At 35.8% G+C, this 22,369-nt stretch overlaps 2 protein-coding genes across 5 annotated transcripts in view; both read left to right on the top strand.

The window, feature by feature from the left end:
* Window positions 1-19,826, top strand: part of LOC107659386 (extended synaptotagmin-2-like) — a 28,691-nt gene extending 8,865 nt beyond the window's left edge. The window contains exons 2-23 of one of the 2 annotated variants that reach the window (XM_016448305.1): window positions 2,117-2,158; window positions 2,269-2,403; window positions 3,974-4,050; window positions 4,142-4,214; window positions 4,725-4,814; window positions 6,285-6,340; window positions 7,992-8,112; window positions 8,196-8,372; window positions 8,455-8,537; window positions 8,667-8,715; window positions 9,092-9,181; window positions 9,986-10,081; window positions 14,104-14,166; window positions 15,448-15,522; window positions 15,875-15,961; window positions 16,424-16,573; window positions 17,657-18,027; window positions 18,157-18,255; window positions 18,350-18,481; window positions 18,603-18,708; window positions 18,958-19,007; window positions 19,518-19,826. In XM_016448305.1, the coding sequence (XP_016303791.1) occupies window positions 2,117-2,158; window positions 2,269-2,403; window positions 3,974-4,050; window positions 4,142-4,214; window positions 4,725-4,814; window positions 6,285-6,340; window positions 7,992-8,112; window positions 8,196-8,372; window positions 8,455-8,537; window positions 8,667-8,715; window positions 9,092-9,181; window positions 9,986-10,081; window positions 14,104-14,166; window positions 15,448-15,522; window positions 15,875-15,961; window positions 16,424-16,573; window positions 17,657-18,027; window positions 18,157-18,255; window positions 18,350-18,481; window positions 18,603-18,708; window positions 18,958-19,007; window positions 19,518-19,560 (2,265 nt within the window). In that variant the 3' untranslated portion in view covers window positions 19,561-19,826. The remainder of the gene's footprint in view (window positions 1-2,116; window positions 2,159-2,268; window positions 2,404-3,973; window positions 4,051-4,141; window positions 4,215-4,724; window positions 4,815-6,284; window positions 6,341-7,991; window positions 8,113-8,195; window positions 8,373-8,454; window positions 8,538-8,666; window positions 8,716-9,091; window positions 9,182-9,985; window positions 10,082-14,103; window positions 14,167-15,447; window positions 15,523-15,874; window positions 15,962-16,423; window positions 16,574-17,656; window positions 18,028-18,156; window positions 18,256-18,349; window positions 18,482-18,602; window positions 18,709-18,957; window positions 19,008-19,517) is intronic. The other variant, XM_016448313.1, reaches the window with a different exon arrangement.
* Window positions 19,827-22,017: 2,191 nt separating this feature from the next.
* The window catches only part of LOC107659358 (receptor-type tyrosine-protein phosphatase N2-like), a 28,043-nt gene continuing 27,691 nt past the window's right edge, over window positions 22,018-22,369 (top strand). For all 3 annotated transcript variants that reach the window (XM_016448283.1, XM_016448275.1, XM_016448271.1), the window contains exon 1: window positions 22,018-22,298. In XM_016448283.1, the coding sequence (XP_016303769.1) occupies window positions 22,223-22,298 (76 nt within the window). In that variant the 5' untranslated portion in view covers window positions 22,018-22,222. The remainder of the gene's footprint in view (window positions 22,299-22,369) is intronic.

Here is a 22,369-nt window from a genome sequence, read left to right as displayed (position 1 = left end):
ATTTGTAATATATAATTATTCACGGTATTTAGAAGTGCCCACGATAACAATATCGTGCATATTCATTACCGGGATATATCGCATTACCGAATACCGGCACAAGTCTAGACACGAAACGACCGGTCTGTGCAAGAAACTGAACAGTATTTATAGCGTTTTTTTACCTCTGATGCACTGCAATGTCTGAACTGTCTGAACTGTCCTGAGCGCGTCCTCGACAGCCGGCGCGTGATGCGTCTTCTTCTTCTTGCTTTACGGCGGATCGCAGACTTATATGTGCATTACCGCCACCTATCTCTAGGGTTGGGTACCAAAACCCGGTACCAATATGGCACCGGTACCTATGTAACCGGTATGTACTAGAACCGAATCCGAACGCAGATTTCGGTGCCTCATTTCGGTGCCATGCCTGAGCGATCGATTGAAATATTTGTCCTCTGGTTCTCCGAAACGGACGTAAGAAGCATCATTACTGGCACCGCACATGAAAAATAATTTTCCGACTGAGAAAATGCACATGAACTCAAGTCGGAAAGCTCTAATAATACAAATCCAACACATCTTGGTAGTACCGGTGTATTTAAATATTTTTGAATGAGCGTTTGCGCTGTTTACTTTCACTTTCGATTTCGCGATCACACGCACTCTGTGTAAAGGGAGCACATCTTACAAGATCAGATATTTGTCAATGAGCTCTGGATCTGTTGAGCAGCAAATACTCCAGCATGGTCTTGTCAGTCATCTCTCCTGATTCTCGACCTGTGATCAGTCAAAGCTGACTCAATCCAAGCAGTCCTTAATATTTTCAAGAAACGTCTGAAAACACATCATCTTAATTTGACCCTCTAACTCTAGCACTCTCTATTCTAATGCTACTTCTAATTTTATCTGCTTGTTTTTTTTAATTCAAAAACTTGACCTTCTAACATTTGCACTCTCTATTCTATTTCTATTCTAATGGCCAATTCATAATTTTTGGGGGGATTTTTTATTTATTTATTATTTTTATTTTTTTAATAAGTATCGGTTCAGGCACCGTTTAGGCACCGGAACCGTTTTAAAAGTATCGATTTGGCACCGGTATCGGAAAAAAAAACAAACGATACCCAACCCTACCTATCTCTCAAATGGACCATTGACACTCTATCTACAATCTCAATTAGGAGTGTCAATGGTCCATTTGAGAGATAGGTGGTGGAACTCTTTAGACAGATTCAAACCTATTACTGATGACTGATTCATTAACAGAGCCTATTCATAAGTGTCAGTCGTTTGTGAATTGGACTGCACTAGCTGTTTTGGATGTTTAGTGTTTAGTGTTGTCGTGTCAGCATCTGTGAAAGAACTCCGATGCTCAAAAACCACTAACTGGACATGCATGAAAATTTGCTTCCTATTATTAAAAAGACTCGGTAACGCTTTACAATAAGGTTCCATTAGTTAATGATAGTTAATGCATTAACTATAATGAACAAACAATGAATAATACATTTATTACAGTATTTATTAATCTTTGTTAATGTTAGTTAATGAAAATACAGTTGTTCACTGTTAGTTCATGTTAATTCACAGTGCATTAACTAATGTTGACAAGCACAACTTTTGATTTTAGTAATGCATTAGTAAATGTTGAAATTATTAAATGCTGTAGATGTATTGTTCATTCTTAGTTCATGTTAACTAAATTAGTTATATAATGAGAACGCTCTGGTTTTATTGCATCGTTCGCTCTCAGTGAGATGGAGAGACAGAGACTGAGAGAGCATGTTCTGTTAGCACCTTTAGTCTGCTGGTCTTCAGCAGGGTAACAAAATGTTCATTAAACAGCCACATTATGTCATTATAATGTGGTCATGTAATGAGTAATGGATATGATGAGTAGTGAGAATAAACTAGTTGTTGAAAAGTGGAAATTTAACTCTTCTGTTTATACCAATACATAATTTCACTACATGCTCTGCATTTAAAGAATCAATGTGTCATTGTGATGAAGTGTAAAAATATTGATTTGTTGAATTATTTTGAGAGCTGTTACTGTCCGCAGGGGATGTGCTGTGACTAATGAATGTGTTTAAAATATCCATTAAAATAAAATTCAGTCTGTTTTGTGTTTCAGGTTCATTTTCCAGATGTGGAGAGAGTGGAGTGGCTTAACAAGGTGTGTGTGTGTGTGGTGGTGTGGTTTTATAAAAATAGATCTGAATCTATGCTAACCCAGAAATGTCTTCGCAAGAGTATTGACTCTCTCTCTTTCTCTTTTTTTAACAGACTGTACATCAGATGTGGCCATATATTTGTCAGTTTGTAGATAAAATCTTCAGAGACACCATTGAACCGGCAGTGCAGGGAGCCAATGCGCACCTTAGTACTTTTACCTTCTCCAAGATAGACATGGGGGACAAGGTACATGCACATGTTTACATAGCTATCTAAATGAGAGCATACCATAGACCTAACTAACTCAAATCCTAAACCAACCCAAAAAGACAACTTTATGTATTCAAATGAAATTCATGTAAAATCATTAAAAAAATGACTGCATTTATAATTAAAGCATTTAAATTATATATATATATATATATATATAAATAATAGCTACATATAAATAATTTAAATATAATTTATTAATTATATAAAAATTATTTAAGTGAATTTTATAAAATTATTTTAACATTTATTTATTATAAATAAATATAAACACTTCTTAATTTATCTGTTTGAGGACATGACTTCAACTGTAATTCATCAACTGGCCGCTAGAGGCTGGCTGCAAAAGGGAGTCAATCCCATAGACTCCCCATGTTAAAATGCCTAACTTTACAGCAGAAAAAAACATGTTTACAGCCTCGTTCAAAAAATTATTGTGGTCTATATAGCTATTTTGCCCTTCATGACAACTGTGAGGGGGGTGAATCTTTTTATAACTCATCCGTTTAAATTATATTAAGCCTTAAAGTTCTGCATAATTAAGGGCGTGGCCACTTGAGTGACAGGTGGATTGCTGCTGCTGTCACCACCATCGAGCTAGGTGGGCGTGGTTTCAACAACCAGCTCCCGCCTCTTTGCCCATCTTCGATTATCCGGGAGTGACGCGCGGTGACGCGCTGCCAAGATGGCGACGGCCGCCTCCGCCCACTTTTGAGCTTCAAAAACTATCTTCGGAATCCTACGGGTGACGTCACGGACACTACGTCACGTCCATGTTTTTATACAGTCTATGGGACATACCAAAGACTTAAAGGAACACTCCACTATTTTTGAAAAATGTGCTAATTTTCCAACTCCCCTAGAGTTAAAACAGTTGAGTTTTACCGACGGAAAATGAAAAGTTGCGATTTTCTAGGCCGATATGGCTAGGAACTATACTCTCATTCTGACATAATAATCAAGGAACTTTGCTGCCGTACTATGGGTGCAGCCATATTGGCCTAGAAAATCGCAACTTTTCATTTTCCGTCGGTCTTAGTACACAATGTAACTACAGAAGAGTCAAGTTTTAAATAGGAAAAATATAGAAACTCTTTGGTCATTTTTGAGCGAGATGCTAATGGTCTAATCAGATTCAATGATCTATGCTAAGCTACAGCTAAAAGTGCAACCGCTAGACCTGGAGATCGGCTGAATGGATTCGAAAACGGTAAAACTCAACTGTTTAACTCTAGGGGAGTTGGAAAATGAGCCTATTTTCAAAAATAGTGGAGTGTTCCTTTAAATTGTATTATATAAAGCTATTTATAATTGCAACATATCAATCTAAACTCTAAATCTACCCCTAAAAGGAAATCTTTGGCATTTAAAAATGCTACTAAAAACATTATATTCTAGAACCTTTTTACCTTTGAGGACAACTGCAAAGGAAGGTTTAGTCATATTTAGCTCAAGACATTTGTCCTCAAATTTAAACTTGGTAAACCAGCACACACATTTACATACTCTTATACACACAATATAATAATTTTTCATCTGCCTGCAGCCTCTCAGGGTGGATGGAGTGAAAGTTTATACAGAGAATGTAGATAAACGACAGATTATTATGGATCTACAGATCAGGTAAAATACACACAGATAACGTTTACCACTGAGACTCATTACTGGACTTGAGATATTGAAAGTCTGTTTGTGTGTTATTGTATTTGTCTAGTTTTGTCGGAAACACTGAAATTGATGTGGATATTAAGAAATACTATTGCCGTGCAGGAATCAAGAGCATACAGGTAAGACTCAGAGAGTGTGTGACAGATGTCTGTTTGTGTGTTGCTTACATAAGTTGCTTACATTTAAGAATGCCCCCATTACCCTGATAACAATCAGAGTGACCACATGAGCTTTGATATGAGTTTGAACTGTATAACAGAGCTTCTTTGCTTTGTTAGTTTATAGTTAGGCATTAGATGTAATGTTAGTCCGTTCTCATATTTGCAAGCAGAAGTTTTTTAATTATTTATATGAGCTTTTTGGCTTTAACTGAAGAGGATAGTGGAGATGTTACAGGAAACATTATGAGAGCTAGTGGTATCGGGAAATAACCCGAGCAGGATTTAAACTCGGGTCACCTGCACATATTATGTGCATTATATGCAAGTCAGAATTATTTGACTAATAGTTACTGCATATGCTATGACACATTGAGCTATAGTGCTCATGCAAGCAAGTTTGAATCCAGAATTTCTCACTGTTATATATTATAATCTTACCTTTTATTTGTTTGTTGTTTGTATTTGTAGCTTAATGGTGTGTTGAGGGTCATCATGGAGCCATTGCTAGGAGATATGCCACTGATTGGTGCACTGTCTGTGTTCTTCCTCAAGAAACCTGTACGTTAACCACCACATATACACACACTATTGTGTCACATGTAGAAGAACATTCTTTCATTGTGTTTGTGTCTGATTTGTTTTTTTTTGGCTACATAACTGGCATTACTTAAATTAGACAATCATACAATATAAAGAATGATGAGAATGTGTCTGTTATTTAATAATAACCCACACCCTTGTAACTTCACTAAGAGTTTTTCTCAGGAACACTGCTCTGCAAAAACTGTGTTCAAATAAGATCGTCCTGGAATGGCTAGCAGTAAATCTGTAGCTGAGGGAGCAAACATCCATCATCCATCTTCGCCCAAACAAACAACACATAGATCGTGTGTGTCATCTGGTGTCAAATAGCGATGACACGGACGCACACACCTTCTAAATGCTCTGCTAGTGCTCGCCATAATGAAAGAGATAGCTCTTACTTTTTCCTTGGAAATGCACGCTTCAAACAGAACAGTCAATGAAGACGAAGAAGTGAATGATGTGTGCTCCCGGCACCTATTTATACTATAGTCGCACCGGTAGTGACATCATGGCTGTCGCCGGCCAACGAGTTGGTGTTTTTTCAATGTATGCTTCAGACACGGGTCACGACGAGGCGTTCCCCCATAGCGACCCCTAGAGGACGCAGTTCGAAGTTCCCATGAAAGGGAACTAAATCTATTCCTCTTAAACTTGTCTCATTCATTCATCTCATTCTCAGCTGTTCATGTTTATTGGATCCAGTGGATGTCTTGATCCAAAATATTGATCTAAAGAACTTTCTATTCATCAAAGACTCCTGAAGAAAAATGTATTACGGTTTCCACAAAAATATTAAGTAGCACAACTGTTTTCAACAGACTGTAATAAGATAATAAGAAGAAATATTTCTTGAGCAGCAAGTCAGCATATTAGAATGATTTCTGAAGGATCCTGTGACACTAAAGACTGAAGTAATGATGCTGAAAATTCAGCTTTGCCATCACAGGAATAAATTACATTTTTAAATATGTTAAAATAGAAAACTGTAGTTTTGAACTGTACATTTTGAAAAAAAATTAAAAATTCTTAACGACTCCAAACTTTTGAACAGTAAATATCTAATATATTTGATTATACTTATAACCAATGACTACAAATCAATATTTCTGGTTAATCTGTCATTTTGTTATTAGATTACATCATTTGCAGTGCTTACGGCATTCTGTATCCTTCATAAAATATGAACACAGTCTTGTTCCTTTGTTTTTTCTTCTATTTTCAAATACCTTTTTTTTTTTTTAAACAAAGTTTGTAGATTCTCTCAGAGATTATTAGTTTGGTTCATGGCTTGAAACACATTTTTTTTTAATTCATATGGAGAGAAAAATATTTCCAGAACCAATGAAAACATAGGCAGTTACTGTTGCACTGTGTTTGATTAATGGCTTTGACACAACCTTTATGTATTAAATATTGTTACATGTGTCTGTTTCTCTCTCTCAGTTACTGGATATAAACTGGACAGGTCTTACAAATATGCTAGACATCCCTGGAATAAAGTGAGTGATACACGTGTCAGCCATCACACATCAAAATCAGATTATGCCAGTTTCATAAAACTGGAGTGGATAAGGCAGCCTTTGAAATGCACATGCTGTCACATGACCTATTTTGTATTTTGAGGTGGCACAGATAACAGTCTCTCACACAAACATTATACACGCTCACTCCAGTTTCAGAAATGCTGCTCTTCCTGTCAGACCACATCAGACGATGCACGTTTACACCCACTTGTGACGGTGGGGAAATGATGGGGTCTTAATAGTGTGTTTTATCTTAAAGTGCGCCCTGTGATCCCCTGACATCAGTGTGTGTGTCCAAATGTAGAGTTTAATGTGTTTCCCAGAGGAGTCTCTCTCTCTCTCTTTCTCTCTCTTTTTCTCCTTTTATAGTCATATCATGGGTGGAGCTGGTGTTGTGGTTTAGGCGTGGGGAGATCTTGTCCTTTGTTATATTTTCTCTCTCACACACACACACACACATACACGTACCCTCACAGAAGAGTCACATTTCATGAACATTTCTGGTTAGACATCAGTGCTGAAATCAATCTGAATTCTTTGATCTCTGAAAAATTAATTAATTAATCCTGATGTGTTACATATTCAAGCTGAAATGCAAGCTAACTGGTAAATAATGCTATAGATACAGTCATTAACATAGTGTGGGTGAAGGCACTATAAACAACTATAAATTGCAGTACTTAAATGAAAACTGTGCTAATAGAGAACTGCTGGGGGAGGATAAAGGAAACATTATAGAGCTTTAATTCTTCCCCTTATCCCAGTGGTTCTCTTCATTTTTTTTTATTCGAAAGCTCCACATAGTTAAATACAATATTCAAAGTCCTCCCAATATATGTTTTCTCTGATATTCCGGGTGCAATTAAGACAAAGCTACTTGGTTTCCAGCTTTTTGTTCACAGAAACTGGGAGTGTTCATGAATTAATTAACCACAATTCATTTTGTGGTTACAGAAATTTCAGGAACTGTGGGCAAAAAAGGGGGAAGTGTTTCAAAAAATAATTTTAGTTTATGTTGATTGTATATTTTTAGCATTTCAGTTGAATTAAAACATTTCAATAAATCAATTATAATATTAAAATGAACTTTTATTATTTTTTTAAGTTTGCTGAGGCCCTCTAGTGGGCCCTGGCCATCTTGAGAACTATCCCAAATGTTTAATTTCACATGGTTTAAGCAAAAAAAGGGCCTGAAGATGTGTTTAGTCAAAGCAAAAAGGCATTGAAAAGTGTGGGCATGGGCATTCAACCTTTTTTGTACACTGTTATTATGTAGCAGAATATTCAAGTTGCTTTTTTCTACACAGTGGAAAGGCAAGCAGATTACAACTGCAGCTGTCAAGCTCAATTTACCTAAAAAGTATAATAAAAGTGGTCTATCCAATATATTGGATCACTGTTACACAGCAATAAAGGATCTACACTGGAAGCTCCTGTCGTCAAGTCAAATTCCTTGTGTATGTAAACATACTTGGTAATAAAGCTCTTCTGATTCTGATTCTGATTCTGATTCTATACAGCTTCTGAACATTACATTACAGTACTTATGGGTATTTAATGCATTGGACTGATTTGTTATAATATTTAACATCATCACTAATCTCTCTTGCTCTCTTGTCTTTCACAGTGGTCTGTGTGACCGCACTATTCAGGATATCATATACAGTTTTCTCGTGCTTCCAAACAAAATCACTATTCCACTTGTAAATGATGCACAGATTTCCAGACTCCGCTTCCCCATGCCAAAGGTGACATACTTGTACATTTCATATACACATGCATACCTGTATATAAACAGAATATTTATATCATATGCATGGTTTTGTTTTAGGGTATTCTGCGGATTCACTTTCTGGAGGCACAGGACCTGGTAGGGAAGGACAAGTTTCTGGGTGGCCTGATAAAAGGAAAGTCAGACCCATATGGTGTCATTAAGCTGGGTAATCAGCTCTTCAGATCCAAAATCATCAAAGAGACAGTTAATCCTAAGTGGAACGAAGTTTATGAGGTAAGGGACTAATTTGTGATTGAATCTGTCCTTCTCTGACATGTTTTTATTTACCAATCCAAGGTGTTTATGTGTGTTTTAGGCATATGTGTACAATCACCCAGGACAGAATGTGGAGATAGAGCTTTATGATGAGGACCATGATAAGGATGATTATTTGGGAAGGTAATGGCTGGGATTGATCTAATCTATCATTAAATAATTACAAGCAATAATACTTCAGAATTCCACCTTAAAGATCGTCAGGATCTTTTTATTTTAATCATTTGATTTTTGTCCTCCTGTATTCTTTAGCCTTACCATCAACATAGATGAACTAGAGAAGGAACAGAAAGTAGATGAGGTACAAAAAATACCTTTTTGTTTTATTTTGGTCTTACATCTGTCCAGCTTTATTTTTGTATGAGCTCAAAGCAGAAAAATTGCTTAAATTATTAGTTCACTCAAAAATCGACTTCATCATTTACTCAGCCTTGTGATGTTCCAAACCTTTATGACTTAATTTCTTCTGTGGAGCATGAATAGTAGATTTTTAAAGAATGTCCCGTCTGAGTAAATGACAGCAGAATGTTCATGTTTGAGTGAACTATACCTTTAATAAAGTGTTATTATTATATAAAGTACAAAGTTTTAAAATGAAATGTATGTTTTCATATAATAAATCCACTCCCTGTTTCACCTGTGTGCATGTGTGTGTGTGTTTCTTTGGGTGAGTGTAGTGGTTTGTACTTGATGATGTTGCTACAGGAAAGCTTCACCTGAAGATTGAATGGCTTTCTCTTCTCCCTACACCTGATAAACTCGATGAGGTAACATAACACACCTCATATACACATCAAAGTGATATGATATGACTTCTGTTAATGATTTAGACTTTACTGATCAAATAACAAATGTACACTACCCTTTAAAAGTTTAGGGTCAGTAAGAAAGAAGTCTATTGCGCTCACTAAGGCTGCATTTATTTGATCAAAAATAGGGTAAAACCAATAATACAGTAAAAACAGAAATATTGTGAAATAAAATTTAATTTATTAATGTGACGGCAAAGTTGAATTTTCAGCATCATTACTCCAGTCACATGACCCTTCAGAAATCATTCTAATATGCTGATTTGGTGCTCAGTAAACGTTTATTGATATCATCAATGTTGAAAACAGCAGTTGTGCTGTTTTTGTGGAAACTGATTATTTCAGGATTCTTAGATGAATAGAAAATTTAAATAAACTGTATTTCTTTGAAATAGAAATATTTTGTTATATTATAAATGTATTTAACTCTCACTGTTGATCAATTTAATGCATCCTTGCTGAATAAAAATATGAATTTCTTTAAAAAAATTAATAAATAAAATACTAAAATCTTACTGAACCCAAACTTAGTATGTATAGAAGAACTATAACAAAAATACGAACTGCACATTCCTACTTTTAAACTCTGAAATTTCCCATTTCTATAAACTAATACAAAATAATTTTGTGATAACTATTGCATGTAAAATAAGACATAATTTAGTCCCTTTAAAGAGACAAATCCTCACAATGTGGATCACACACCACAGATCACACACACACCACACCACACTGCTTAATATTTTATGTGTTGCTTTTCAGGTTTTAAGCAGCATTAAAGCAGATAAAGGCCAGGCCAATGATGGACTGTCATCAGCATTACTGTTGGTGCATCTGGACTCAGCCAAAAATCTGCCAGTGAGCATTAACACACATACACACACACACACACACACACACATACTCACCCACACTAGCTTCTTTCTTTCTTCCTCATTTTTCTATGCTCCACCTTCCCTCTTTCATCAGGTATCACTTCTACTACTACACTTGCCTTGCCCTTTTCTCCTTTCATCCTCTGTTTCTTTCTGTTGTCCCGCTCTGGTTTCCTGTTGCTCTGGGTGAAGAGTGTTTTTGAGGGGCACGTGGGCAGTGGGTGTCTGAGAGAGTGCTGCTCTGCCGGGCTGGTGTTCTGTGAGGACACTTCTGCCCTCTACAGGACAATGTTTGTGAGTCACTCTGCTGGCATTTCCATTAGATTGGTCTGCTTGCATTTTACCTGCATTTGGTGCATTAACAGTTGGTTATTTCATTTACAAATGTTTCATAGTTACATCTCAACTTCCCTTTTGCATGTAAAATCTTCCTGTAATGCTGTATAAACTCAGAGGACTGTTTTGTTTGTGTTTGGTTATGTCGTGGTTTGGTCTGTCAGCATGCTAGTGTTTACAGAGGCCCTGTCTGCATTTTGCATAGATATAATTAGTCTGTGTTAGAGGTGTTAATGCAGCCATTTTTGTGTGTGCAGTTGTTTTTTCACTGTAAATGTGCACGCTTTCCTTTAAAGAGGGCATTTGAATATAGAGCATCAGAGGTTACACAGCAATAGAACGCAGTTGTCAGCCCTGTTTGGAGAGCTAAATGAGGTTATGTGGTTATGGGTATATTGCTGATCAAGTTTTTTTTTATCATTTAATGATTTGCTGATTATTTGTGTGTGAGAAAGATTGTGATACACTACTCTTCAAACGTTTGTGGTCAGTATGTTTTTATTTATTGGATATAGGATTGAATATAGCAAAGATTCATTAAATTCATCAGAAGTTACATGAAAGACTTTAATAATGTTACAAAAGATTTCTATTTCAAATAAATGCAGTTCAGCATTAATTTCTTGTTACTTTCGAACTGTTCATCATCAGATCAGTCTTCAAAAAATGTGTGACCATTTCCACAAAAACATTAAGTAGCACAACTGTTTGAATATTAATATGCACCAAATCAGCATATTAGAATGATTTCTAAAGGATCATGTGACACTGAAGACTTGAGTAATGGCTGTTGAAAATTCACAATATTACTGTTTTTACTGTAACTTTGAACAAATAAATGCAGCCTTGCTGAGCATAAGAGACTGTTTATTGATATCATCAATGTTGAAAACAGCAGTTGTGCTGTTTTTGTGGAAACTGATTATTTCAGGATTCTTAGATGAATAGAAAATTTAAATAAACTGTATTTCTTTGAAATAGAAATATTTTGTTATATTATAAATGTATTTAACTCTCACTGTTGATCAATTTAATGCATCCTTGCTGAATAAAAATATGAATTTCTTTAAAAAAATTAATAAATAAAATACTAAAATCTTACTGAACCCAAACTTAGTATGTATAGAAGAACTATAACAAAAATACGAACTGCACATTCCTACTTTTAAACTCTGAAATTTCCCATTTCTATAAACTAATACAAAATAATTTTGTGATAACTATTGCATGTAAAATAAGACATAATTTAGTCCCTTTAAAGAGACAAATCCTCACAATGTGGATCACACACCACAGATCACACACACACCACACCACACTGCTTAATGTTTTATGTGTTGCTTTTCAGGTTTTAAGCAGCATTAAAGCAGATAAAGGCCAGGCCAATGATGGACTGTCATCAGCATTACTGTTGGTGCATCTGGACTCAGCCAAAAATCTGCCAGTGAGCATTAACACACATACACACACACACACACACACACACATACTCACCCACACTAGCTTCTTTCTTTCTTCCTCATTTTTCTATGCTCCACCTTCCCTCTTTCATCAGGTATCACTTCTACTACTACACTTGCCTTGCCCTTTTCTCCTTTCATCCTCTGTTTCTTTCTGTTGTCCCGCTCTGGTTTCCTGTCGCTCTGGGTGAAGAGTGTTTTTGAGGGGCACGTGGGCAGTGGGTGTCTGAGAGAGTGCTGCTCTGCCGGGCTGGTGTTCTGTGAGGACACTTCTGCCCTCTACAGGACAATGTTTGTGAGTCACTCTGCTGGCATTTCCATTAGATTGGTCTGCTTGCATTTTACCTGCATTTGGTGCATTAACAGTTGGTTATTTCATTTACAAATGTTTCATAGTTACATCTCAACTTCCCTTTTGCATGTAAAATCTTCCTGTAATGCTGTATAAACTCAGAGGACTGTTTTGTTTGTGTTTGGTTATGTCGTGGTTTGGTCTGTCAGCATGCTAGTGTTTACAGAGGCCCTGTCTGCATTTTGCATAGATATAATTAGTCTGTGTTAGAGGTGTTAATGCAGCCATTTTTGTGTGTGCAGTTGTTTTTTCACTGTAAATGTGCACGCTTTCCTTTAAAGAGGGCATTTGAATATAGAGCATCAGAGGTTACACAGCAATAGAACGCAGTTGTCAGCCCTGTTTGGAGAGCTAAATGAGGTTATGTGGTTATGGGTATATTGCTGATCAAGTTTTTTTTTATCATTTAATGATTTGCTGATTATTTGTGTGTGAGAAAGATTGTGATACACTACTCTTCAAACGTTTGTGGTCAGTATGTTTTTATTTATTGGATATAGGATTGAATATAGCAAAGATTCATTAAATTCATCAGAAGTTACATGAAAGACTTTAATAATGTTACAAAAGATTTCTATTTCAAATAAATGCAGTTCAGCATTAATTTCTTGTTACTTTCGAACTGTTCATCATCAGATCAGTCTTCAAAAAATGTGTGACCATTTCCACAAAAACATTAAGTAGCACAACTGTTTGAATATTAATATGCACCAAATCAGCATATTAGAATGATTTCTAAAGGATCATGTGACACTGAAGACTTGAGTAATGGCTGTTGAAAATTCACAATATTACTGTTTTTACTGTAACTTTGAACAAATAAATGCAGCCTTGCTGAGCATAAGAGACTTCTTTCAAAAACATTAAAAAAAAATCTTACAGACTATGAAATTTTGAACAGTAGTGTGTGTTGGAGGCGGTGTAACATAGAGATGTAAGTAGTGCAGTAGAGTAGAGTGTCAATTTTAGAAGCATGTTGAATGAAACGGGTCTCACTCTGCCCTTCACTGTATGAAATACATGATTAAGCAATGTCACCGAAGCAACATTTTATACATTATTTATACATACAGATTAAACTTACTATTTTAGACATAATATTGGACAGCTAGTTTGTCTATTTTTGCTTTCCATACAAAAAGAGAATCAACTGTCGTGTGTCTGAACAGCAAACAAATGCTGGGGATGCTGATCCAAAGTGTGAAAACTCCAGTGCTATTTTATAAAATATCAGCACTTTTGGAACGACTGTATCTGTAACAGTTGTATAACTGTTGCTGTATCAGCCCATGCCTCATTTGATCATTTTCATCAGTCACTGAAAGCGTTTGAGTGAGTTCAGGCGTCTTGTAGTGTCCTGCAGTGCCCATGACATTGTGTGACATATTTCTGCAATCAGATTTGTTGCGGGTTGATTTGCAGTGAAGTGTGGGTTGGACTGATTTTCTTTGGATTGCCTTGTCTATATTTCTCTTTCATGTTTCTTTCTTCATCACTGTCCTTGACACCTGAATTGTGTCCTCTCATGTGCCCACTCTCCAGGCATGACTAATCAAACGCAAATGAATAAAAATACGCTGATGTGTTCTGCCAGGGCTCTTTCATCATTTGAACAATCATACGGATAAAATACAACGAGGCATCATCTTTTCTCATTTTCATCAAATTAACCATGCATTAATTCCATAATCATTCATTTTGTTGTGTATGATTGAGTGAGTACTCCAGGATGTCTGTGTTTTTGTGCAATTATGAATTTAACTCTGCATGCCATCCTCCTAATAATCCTGCCTGTATTTGTATTTGTTTGTGTGTGTGCGCATGTGTGTCTCGTCCTTTTCTGCTTTTGGAAATAAGCGCAATCCTTTAGAATTCAACAATGCAGGTCTGAAGAAGGGTACAGTCAATAAAGCGATAAAGGTAACACAACCAGTTTTCTCACAATTTACGCACACACATAATGATGTAGAAAGACGTGGCAAGTTGTTTATGTCGATTTAAGATCCTTCTGCAGCAGGTATCGTGTGTACTGTTTGTGTGCTTTGATTAACCGCATGCAGACCTGCGTGTGCATCTGACTGTCCGAAACGCACTGAATTCAGACTCTGAATGCCACAGAGACTATTTCTCTTATGTAAATCTCAGCCAGCTTTCCAATCCCATTTTCCCAATTCTGAATTGATTGCTTTTAATTCAAGCAATATATGAATCAAGAAGATTATACACAAAATCCTACATAAATGCAACATATAAGACCTTGCTTGAATCTAACAGGTTTTTAGGTTTTATGTCCTGATAGTAATATAGTGCATGGCATTCATAAGGGGAAATGACTACTGTAATTTTAATTTAATGGAACAAATACAATATTCTAGATTATTTGTAACTTTCTATCTAATGGAATATTTCCAACTTTAATGTTTACCGCATCTGGGCTAATGGCATGCTGTCTATTATCAGGGTCAATAATTTGGACAAATTATAACAATTATAATTTATTTTAGCAAGTATTGCTGCTCAGTACAAAATCATTTTACTTGATTTTAAATTGCTCCTTTGTTTAAAAGTGAAAATGCTTTAACTGGAACAGCCTAATATATTGTGATTTGAACTAAAGAAGCAGAATTTACAGTAGCATTTAATTAGATTACAGTGCTAATTCGAAAATATGTTAAAACATAATCTTGAATATCGGTTTTGTAGATTTTGGACTTTTCCCATTCAAGTAAATAGGACACATGTTAGTATGTGTACAAGCTACATAGAAAACAACTCCCTGTGGACTTTGAACAAAAAAATGTTGGTAAACAATCTTATGCAAACATATGAATGTCATGGTTATTCTTATGATTTGGTAATCACATAGATTAAACATTTATTTAAAGTGTTGCTTGCTCAGCTTTCCATGTACTGTAACTGTCTGTGGTAATGGACAGCATGCCAGGTGTGGTTCGTAGTCATTGCAGATTTAGACGGGAGTAAATATCATATGGTTACTAAGAAACATTTCAAGCCATTAGTGTGCAAATATGTACTGTAGATTCTTACGTGTTTGAGATGACGCTATTATTGTTTGATTTAAATCCTTTTGTTATTTGCTTTAGTAAGAGTGTGGTTAATGTTGATAATGTTATTTGTGCATATTGTTATTTTTATGTTTAATATGGAAGCGTTGTTAATAACTATTTGTATGCTCTATAGTCTGGTAAAAAGGTCACCAATGTGCCCAGTCCATTCGTCCAGTTTACTGTGGGACACAAATCCTTTGAGAGCAAGGTAAACACACTGATGCACACAAGTAATCTGTCTTTAAATTTATATGTGCATAACATATTGTGGTATTCTTACAGGTGCAAATTTAAATCTGAAAAATAGTGTGAGGCTCTTTGAAGTGGCTTTGCATGAAAAGAGATGAATGCATGTAAATTCATTACACTTATTAGTTGATGTTTTGTTGTCTTTGTATAACAGTATTTCACTGCAAATGTGATGTTGTAAGTTTGCTTAAGTCAGACTTTACTGTGAATTTTTAAGATGGTACAGTAAATGAATTCCAATTCAGATCCTGTGTTTTCACTGTTGCTAAATGTATAATGGTTAAATGTTTTACATTCTTTTCTTATTACAGACAAGATATAAAACCAACGAGCCGCTTTGGGAGGAGGCCTTCACATTCCTGATCCACAATCCAAAGTGTCAAGAACTTGAAGTGGAGGTAAAGCACAAATATGCACTCGCAGGCACATGGGGTTTTGTGGCTTAATGGTTAAAAATTTGGGCTGGTCCCTGAAAGGTGAAAGATTTGAACACTGCAAGGGTGAGCAAATGCTGTTCTTGAAATTGTAAGAAAGTGTAACAATAATTACAACCCCAACTTTGGTATCATACTAGCTATACCCTTCTAAGTGATGTATTTAGACTGGATTTGTTGCCCTGCTATCCAGTTTGCTACTTGTTTGTTTTTTTGCCTGTTCTCTTTTTAAATTTCTTTTTTATGTGTATTTATTTATTTATTTCTGGAAAAATACTAAATCATAGAAATCAAGGTATTAATACTCAGTTGTATTGACTCAATTGTTCCCTATTCATTGAAAGTACGTATATTCTGGACGTTGCAGTGTTTACAACACAGTGGTGTCTCATACGAGTCACAGTCTGATGTTTTGTGTGTGTCCAGGTAAAGGATGAGAAGCACGAGTGTTCCCTCGGGACGTTTTCTCTTCCTCTGTCAAAGCTGCTGCAGGAGGATCAGATGACTATCAGTCAGCGATTCCCACTCAGGAACTCAGGACCCGGCTCTACGCTTAAGATGAAGATGGCACTTAGGGTAACACACACACATTTTTGTTAACTGTAATTAAATAATTCATGGAAAGTAAAGGAAAGCTAATAGAAATAAAACTAAAAACAGTGGTTGAAGCAGTAACTGAAATTAAATAAAAATAAACGGTAACTCTTTAGTTAATTGACCAGTTCTTACTATTAACTAGTTGCTTATAACTATGCATATTACTAGCATATTTATTAGTGCATATAAAGCACATATAAATGCCTGATTCTGCATGACCATAGTTTAGATCTCTTAATCCTACACTCTAAAAAATGCTGGGTTGTTTCAACCCAACTTTGGGTCAAATATGGACTAACCCAACTTTTGCGTTAAAAATTTAATGTAAAAATTTAACCCAACAGTTGGGTTAGTCCATATTTGACCCAAAGTTGGGTTGAAACAACCCAGCATTTTTTAGAGTGTACCCCATACCTAAATTTAACAACTACCTTACTAACTATTATTAAGCAGCAAATTTAGAGCTTATTGAGGCAAATGTCATAGTTAGTAGTGAGAATTGGACCCCAAACTAAAGTGTGTCTTTCATCAAGCTAAATATCTAAATTACTCTTTGTATTGATGGATGGAGTAAAAACCTTTTCACAATTTAAGTAAAAATTAAAAGTACAGTATTTGAAATATTACCTAGTGGGTTTTGCAGTTCAGTGGTCTTAACCATTGTACATGTAATTAGCTCTATCAATGTTCTGTAGATTCCTCAACTATAAAACCTTAAATTAACATTTAAATTAAGATAAATATAATTAAAAAAAAGGAATATGCCCACTAAATGAGATAAAAACTAAACTGGAAGTGGCCACAGCAATAATTAAACAATTAAAACCATAACCAAAAAGACATTTCTTCATTTTATGCTTTTAAAAATCTATATTTTCAAAGCAGCTTCAATGAAAAAAAGTGTCTTAATGGCCTCAGTGAGCAGGTTAAACACGACTGGCAAAGAAACCACTGAACCTTGCCCTATATAGAGGGTCCATCTCAGCAGGAAGTCTTACTTTTGCTGTAAATACACATAAAAAGTCAGTAACCAACGCATATCTGTCTATATGTGTATTTTAGATTCTCTCTATGGATAAGTTGGCAGTATCAGATCAGCCGTCCTCAGTGCAGATCCGCCGCCCCAGCGAGACCCCCAACCCCTCTCCTCAGCGGCCCAATGTTTCAGAGCCCATCCCAGCATCCAAAACCCAGCAGCCGACCCCAGCACCCAGAACCCAACCCTCCCCGCGGGTGGAGCCCCTAATAGACAGCAGGCCATTAGAGGACTCACCTACCCGTCTGGCTAAATCGGGGCGGAGCACGTCTAACCTGGCCATCTCTGGCTCTGAGCTACACCTAAACAGCAAAGAGCCGACACCCAGCATAGCATCTGACATCTCTAACCCCAGCACCGCCCAGGAGCTCCAGAAGACAATACACCGATTACAGAAGTATGTTTGAACATTTTTAACATATTTTGACCTTTCTATCTGGTGCCATTCATGGTTTGTTGAGATTCCAACACCGCAACAGTTAAAAAAATAAAAATAAACAAATATTTTTTTGTTGTTTTTTTACAGTGGAGCCTCAACTGGTTTCGCTCCATTGGGTGAAATTCAGTTAACCATCAGACACAGTCCCCAAAGAAACAAACTAATTGTCGTGGTACACGGCTGCAGGTAAAATACATATGACTTTTGATTCTTCTGAAGTATTTCAGTGCTTCTGAAAGATGTTTTTAATATGAAAGTCTTCATATTTTTGTGTTTGCAGGAATCTGATCTCTTCTACTGAAAGTGGTTCTGATCCATATGTCCGTTTGTATTTGCTGCCTGATAAACGACGCTCTGGACGCAGAAAAACAAACACGATGAAGAAAACAGTGAATCCGGTCTATGATCAAACGTCAGTTTCTTTTTCCTCTTCCAGTCTCTTTAAGTCTTCTCATTTTGCATTGACTAAAAATACTTGTATTTGTGTTTTTAAATGAAGTGTTTGTGGGTTGCATGCACATGTGTTTGTGTAGGTTTGAATTCAGCGTATCACTTGTGGAGTTGCACAGAAGAACACTAGATGTGGCTGTGAAGAATGGAGGAGGAATTCTGTCAAAACACAGAGGGCTGCTGGGAAAGGTGTCATCCCTCACATCATAAATAACATTAGAAATAACAGTCCTCACACCATTTATAACATAAATAACTTCTTAGACCCTGTTCATCAGATAAATAACATTCAGTTCGCCATTCACAACATCCTTAATATCATTGTTCTAAATCAAAATTTTTATATATAAATCAAAAATATTATTTTCTAGTTTTTTTGGGGGGGGGGCTCTCATGAACAAATTATTCACATAAAAATGATGCGTGTCTTTCTCCCAGGTGTTAGTTGACTTGACCTCTGAGGATATATCAAAGAGCTCAACGCAATGGTAAAAAAATTTATATAATTTACAAAGATTAAGCCTTTAATATGAATATGATGATATTGATTATACTGACTATTCCCATTACTGTAATATATGCATAAAATGTACTTTAGAGTGGTTATTTACAGTTTAACCTGGTGTACAGTGTGCCCTATTTAAATATCTCTCAAAATTTTGGAGAAGAAAAACATGATTATAATAATAATTTTATTCTAGATTTGTTGTTTTAAAGTAAAAAAAAAAAAACATTGAATTTTTTTAATTTTCTTTTTGATTTAATAAAAATCATGCTCCAAAAGGTTAAATACTACTATGTTTGTTATGAGAGTTATAAGCCACATTTTCTTTATGCGAAGTATATGCATAAATTTAGTAAAATATGACCCAGACATTTCTTGCCTGTTATATATGAAAATGGCACAGTAAAAAAAAACTAATATTTAGCCAATGGTGTGGGAACATGGTATCAGAAATTTTTATGTGAATATGATTGTGTTTGTGTGTGTTTGGCAGGTATGAGCTTTCAGTGGACGGGCTGAAGCGACAATCCCCTTAATCACAGGAACCAACTTCTTTCTGCCTACACATACTGTATTAAAAAACTACAAATCCCTACGCAAGACTCAAAACCTCAGCCATATTTAAGCCATGTGTTTTAGCCCTGGGCAAAATTGGTACATGTTGGATCTTCAGATTTGATCACTTTTAATAGATTTACAGTGTGAAAGAAGAAAAAACGCTATTGATGTTATGTGCACTCACTTAGCCAGAGTGAAAGAGAGAATGAGAGAGGGAGAGTGTTTAGAAAGATTTTTAAAGTTATAAAGAGATACGGTTCAGCTCCATCTGTTGGATTGATTAGTTGTTTACGCATTAAGACTTCTAAACCAAGAGTGGCAAACTGTAACAACATCTGCCATTTACACATTAATGGTGCAGAGATTATATAATATATATAATTAACCTCAGACTGTAAATATATACAAATAAATCTTAAAAAGGAATTCTAGTATTTGGAAAATATTAACCCTAAGAGTTCTTGTTAAACAAGCACTGAACTCTTTGAAAGTGTTATATTATCATCTCTGTTAATGCCTACAGATGCTCCTTTTAGGAGACAAATTTACCAAAGAAGTACTCTGCTCATTATAAAGTGTGTGTGAATGTGTGATTAAACCAAATATGCACCTAAATGTTTTACACACCCAAGTGTTCATATATATATATATATATATATACATACGTGTTATGTGTTTTCTGGTGTGGTTCGGCATCCACCACCACAGCACTGGCTATCAGTGCTTAAACATGCATGGGCAGCTACAGTGTCACATGACCCTGGATATCTAATGCTGCCATATTTCTGTATCTTGCTTGGCCTTTCTGTAGCACTCGGTCACATATTCACTCCTTCAAAAACACCTGGTCACCTCTCACCCACTGCATCCCAGCTGTGCTTCCTCAGTCATCTGCATCTCAGAGTTATAGAAAATGTCTCGTGTGTTGTCTGATATCAAGTGAAGGCTGTGGTTTCGTCTGCTGCAGTGTCACTGAGCTGAGCTTATGATATGCAGATGGTCAAACCTCAAAACTGTTTTGATTTTATTCCTGTCAGCAAGAATCTGTTTTTATTGTATAAATTATTGTGAATATTATGACAGATTTTATGCTTCTTATTATGATTAATACTTATCACAAAAAGCAAACGTATGCAGTCAGAGCAACTCTGTGCTGAGCTTGCCTTATAGATGTATATATATATTTCCTGTGCCTTATGACCAACAATATACTTACCAGGCTTTGAGGACATTTGGCATCAGATATAGGATCGTAAAGTCTCTGTATTTGATGATGTCCACTGTATTCTTTTCAATAAACAATTTATTCTATACCAGTAAATAATTGAATGGAGGGAAGGAATAATTATTTGTGTTGATGTCACATTGTAAACCCAAATGCAGTCAGATATTATGATTCAGTTTTGGAACAGATGGCATTTGAATAGTTGATCAGAAATAACACCTTAATATCAAATATCAATTATAATTTTTATTAATATTATGAATTATTTGTTATTTTTACATTTTCTGTTTTCATTTTTAATTTTCCTAACATTTTAGTAATTCTGTGCTTTTGTCATTTTTCTTTTTTTTTCCCCCAAATATGTGTATATAATTGTTATATACTGTATATATATATAAGCGACTTTATATATATATATATATATATATACTTATTTATAAAAACATTTTTTTAAATTTTTTTTTAGTTATTTTAATATATGTGGTTAAGCTAAATCATGTTACCTCAGCAAAATTAAAGTTAATGATTTTATTAAATGTTTTGGTTACACTTTACTTGAAGGGGTGTGCATAAGACTGACATGACACCTTCATAATCATGACCACATGTCATGAATATGAAGGTTTTTATGCATGTTTATGACAACTATCTAAGTGTCATTCGCTCAGTTATGTAATTTTTAATGCAAATATGACATTATTTGACCTAACCCTACCCCTACCCCTACCCTTACCCCTAACCATAGCCCATAACAAAGACATCTCAAACAATGTCATCTTTGCATTAAAAATGACATAACTGAGCGAATGACACTTAGATAGTTGTCATAAACATGCATAAAAAAACATATTCATGACGTGTCATGTCATGATTATGAAGGTGTCATGTCAGTCTTATGCACACCCCTTCAAGTAAAGTGTAACCAATGTTTTTCTGTCTAATAACCTAGATAGATACGTAGATAAATAGTGTGTACTAAATTATGCAAAAACAATCATGAAAATTATACTTCTTATCCTCAAAAAGTACAAACTTGTAGATCAAATTAAAACGTATATAGCATTTTGCATGTTATTTAACCACAATTAGACGGATAATAATTTTTAAAAGCGTCTCATTTTTTGTCATTTTGTCTTCCTCAGCCTCACCAGTAGTGTGTTTGTGTGCGCGTGTGTCCGTGACGTCAGAGGCGGGTTGCTGTTCAGTGCTGATTCTGGCGTCGCGCGGACTGCGGTGCGCTGACGGGTTTTGCGTACGCTTGACGTCTCCTCTTTTTTCACTCTCCCATTTCTCCCTCTGTCTCCACACCGTCTCCATCCATCCCCCATTATCTCAGACCTCGCGCAAAGAAGGAAACCCACCGCTGGAATGGATTATTAATAACGAGCGGAGGAGATGGACGCGTGATCGGAAGGATGGAATCGTTTCACCTGTTTCTCACCATCCTCGCGCTTCGGGCTGGTCTCGCCTCCGCGGCAGATCAAAAATTCGGTAATGTTAAGTGTTTTATAGTGTGCGTGTGAGTGTAAATGTGTATGTGCGTGCGCGCATGCATTTCCGTA

Source organism: Sinocyclocheilus anshuiensis, unplaced genomic scaffold (genome assembly GCF_001515605.1).
Source record: "Sinocyclocheilus anshuiensis isolate Anshui unplaced genomic scaffold, SAMN03320099.WGS_v1.1 scaffold850, whole genome shotgun sequence".
NCBI lineage: Eukaryota > Metazoa > Chordata > Actinopteri > Cypriniformes > Cyprinidae > Sinocyclocheilus > Sinocyclocheilus anshuiensis.
Note: the sequence above shows the minus strand (reverse complement) of the source record. Positions and strands in the feature narration are given on the sequence as shown.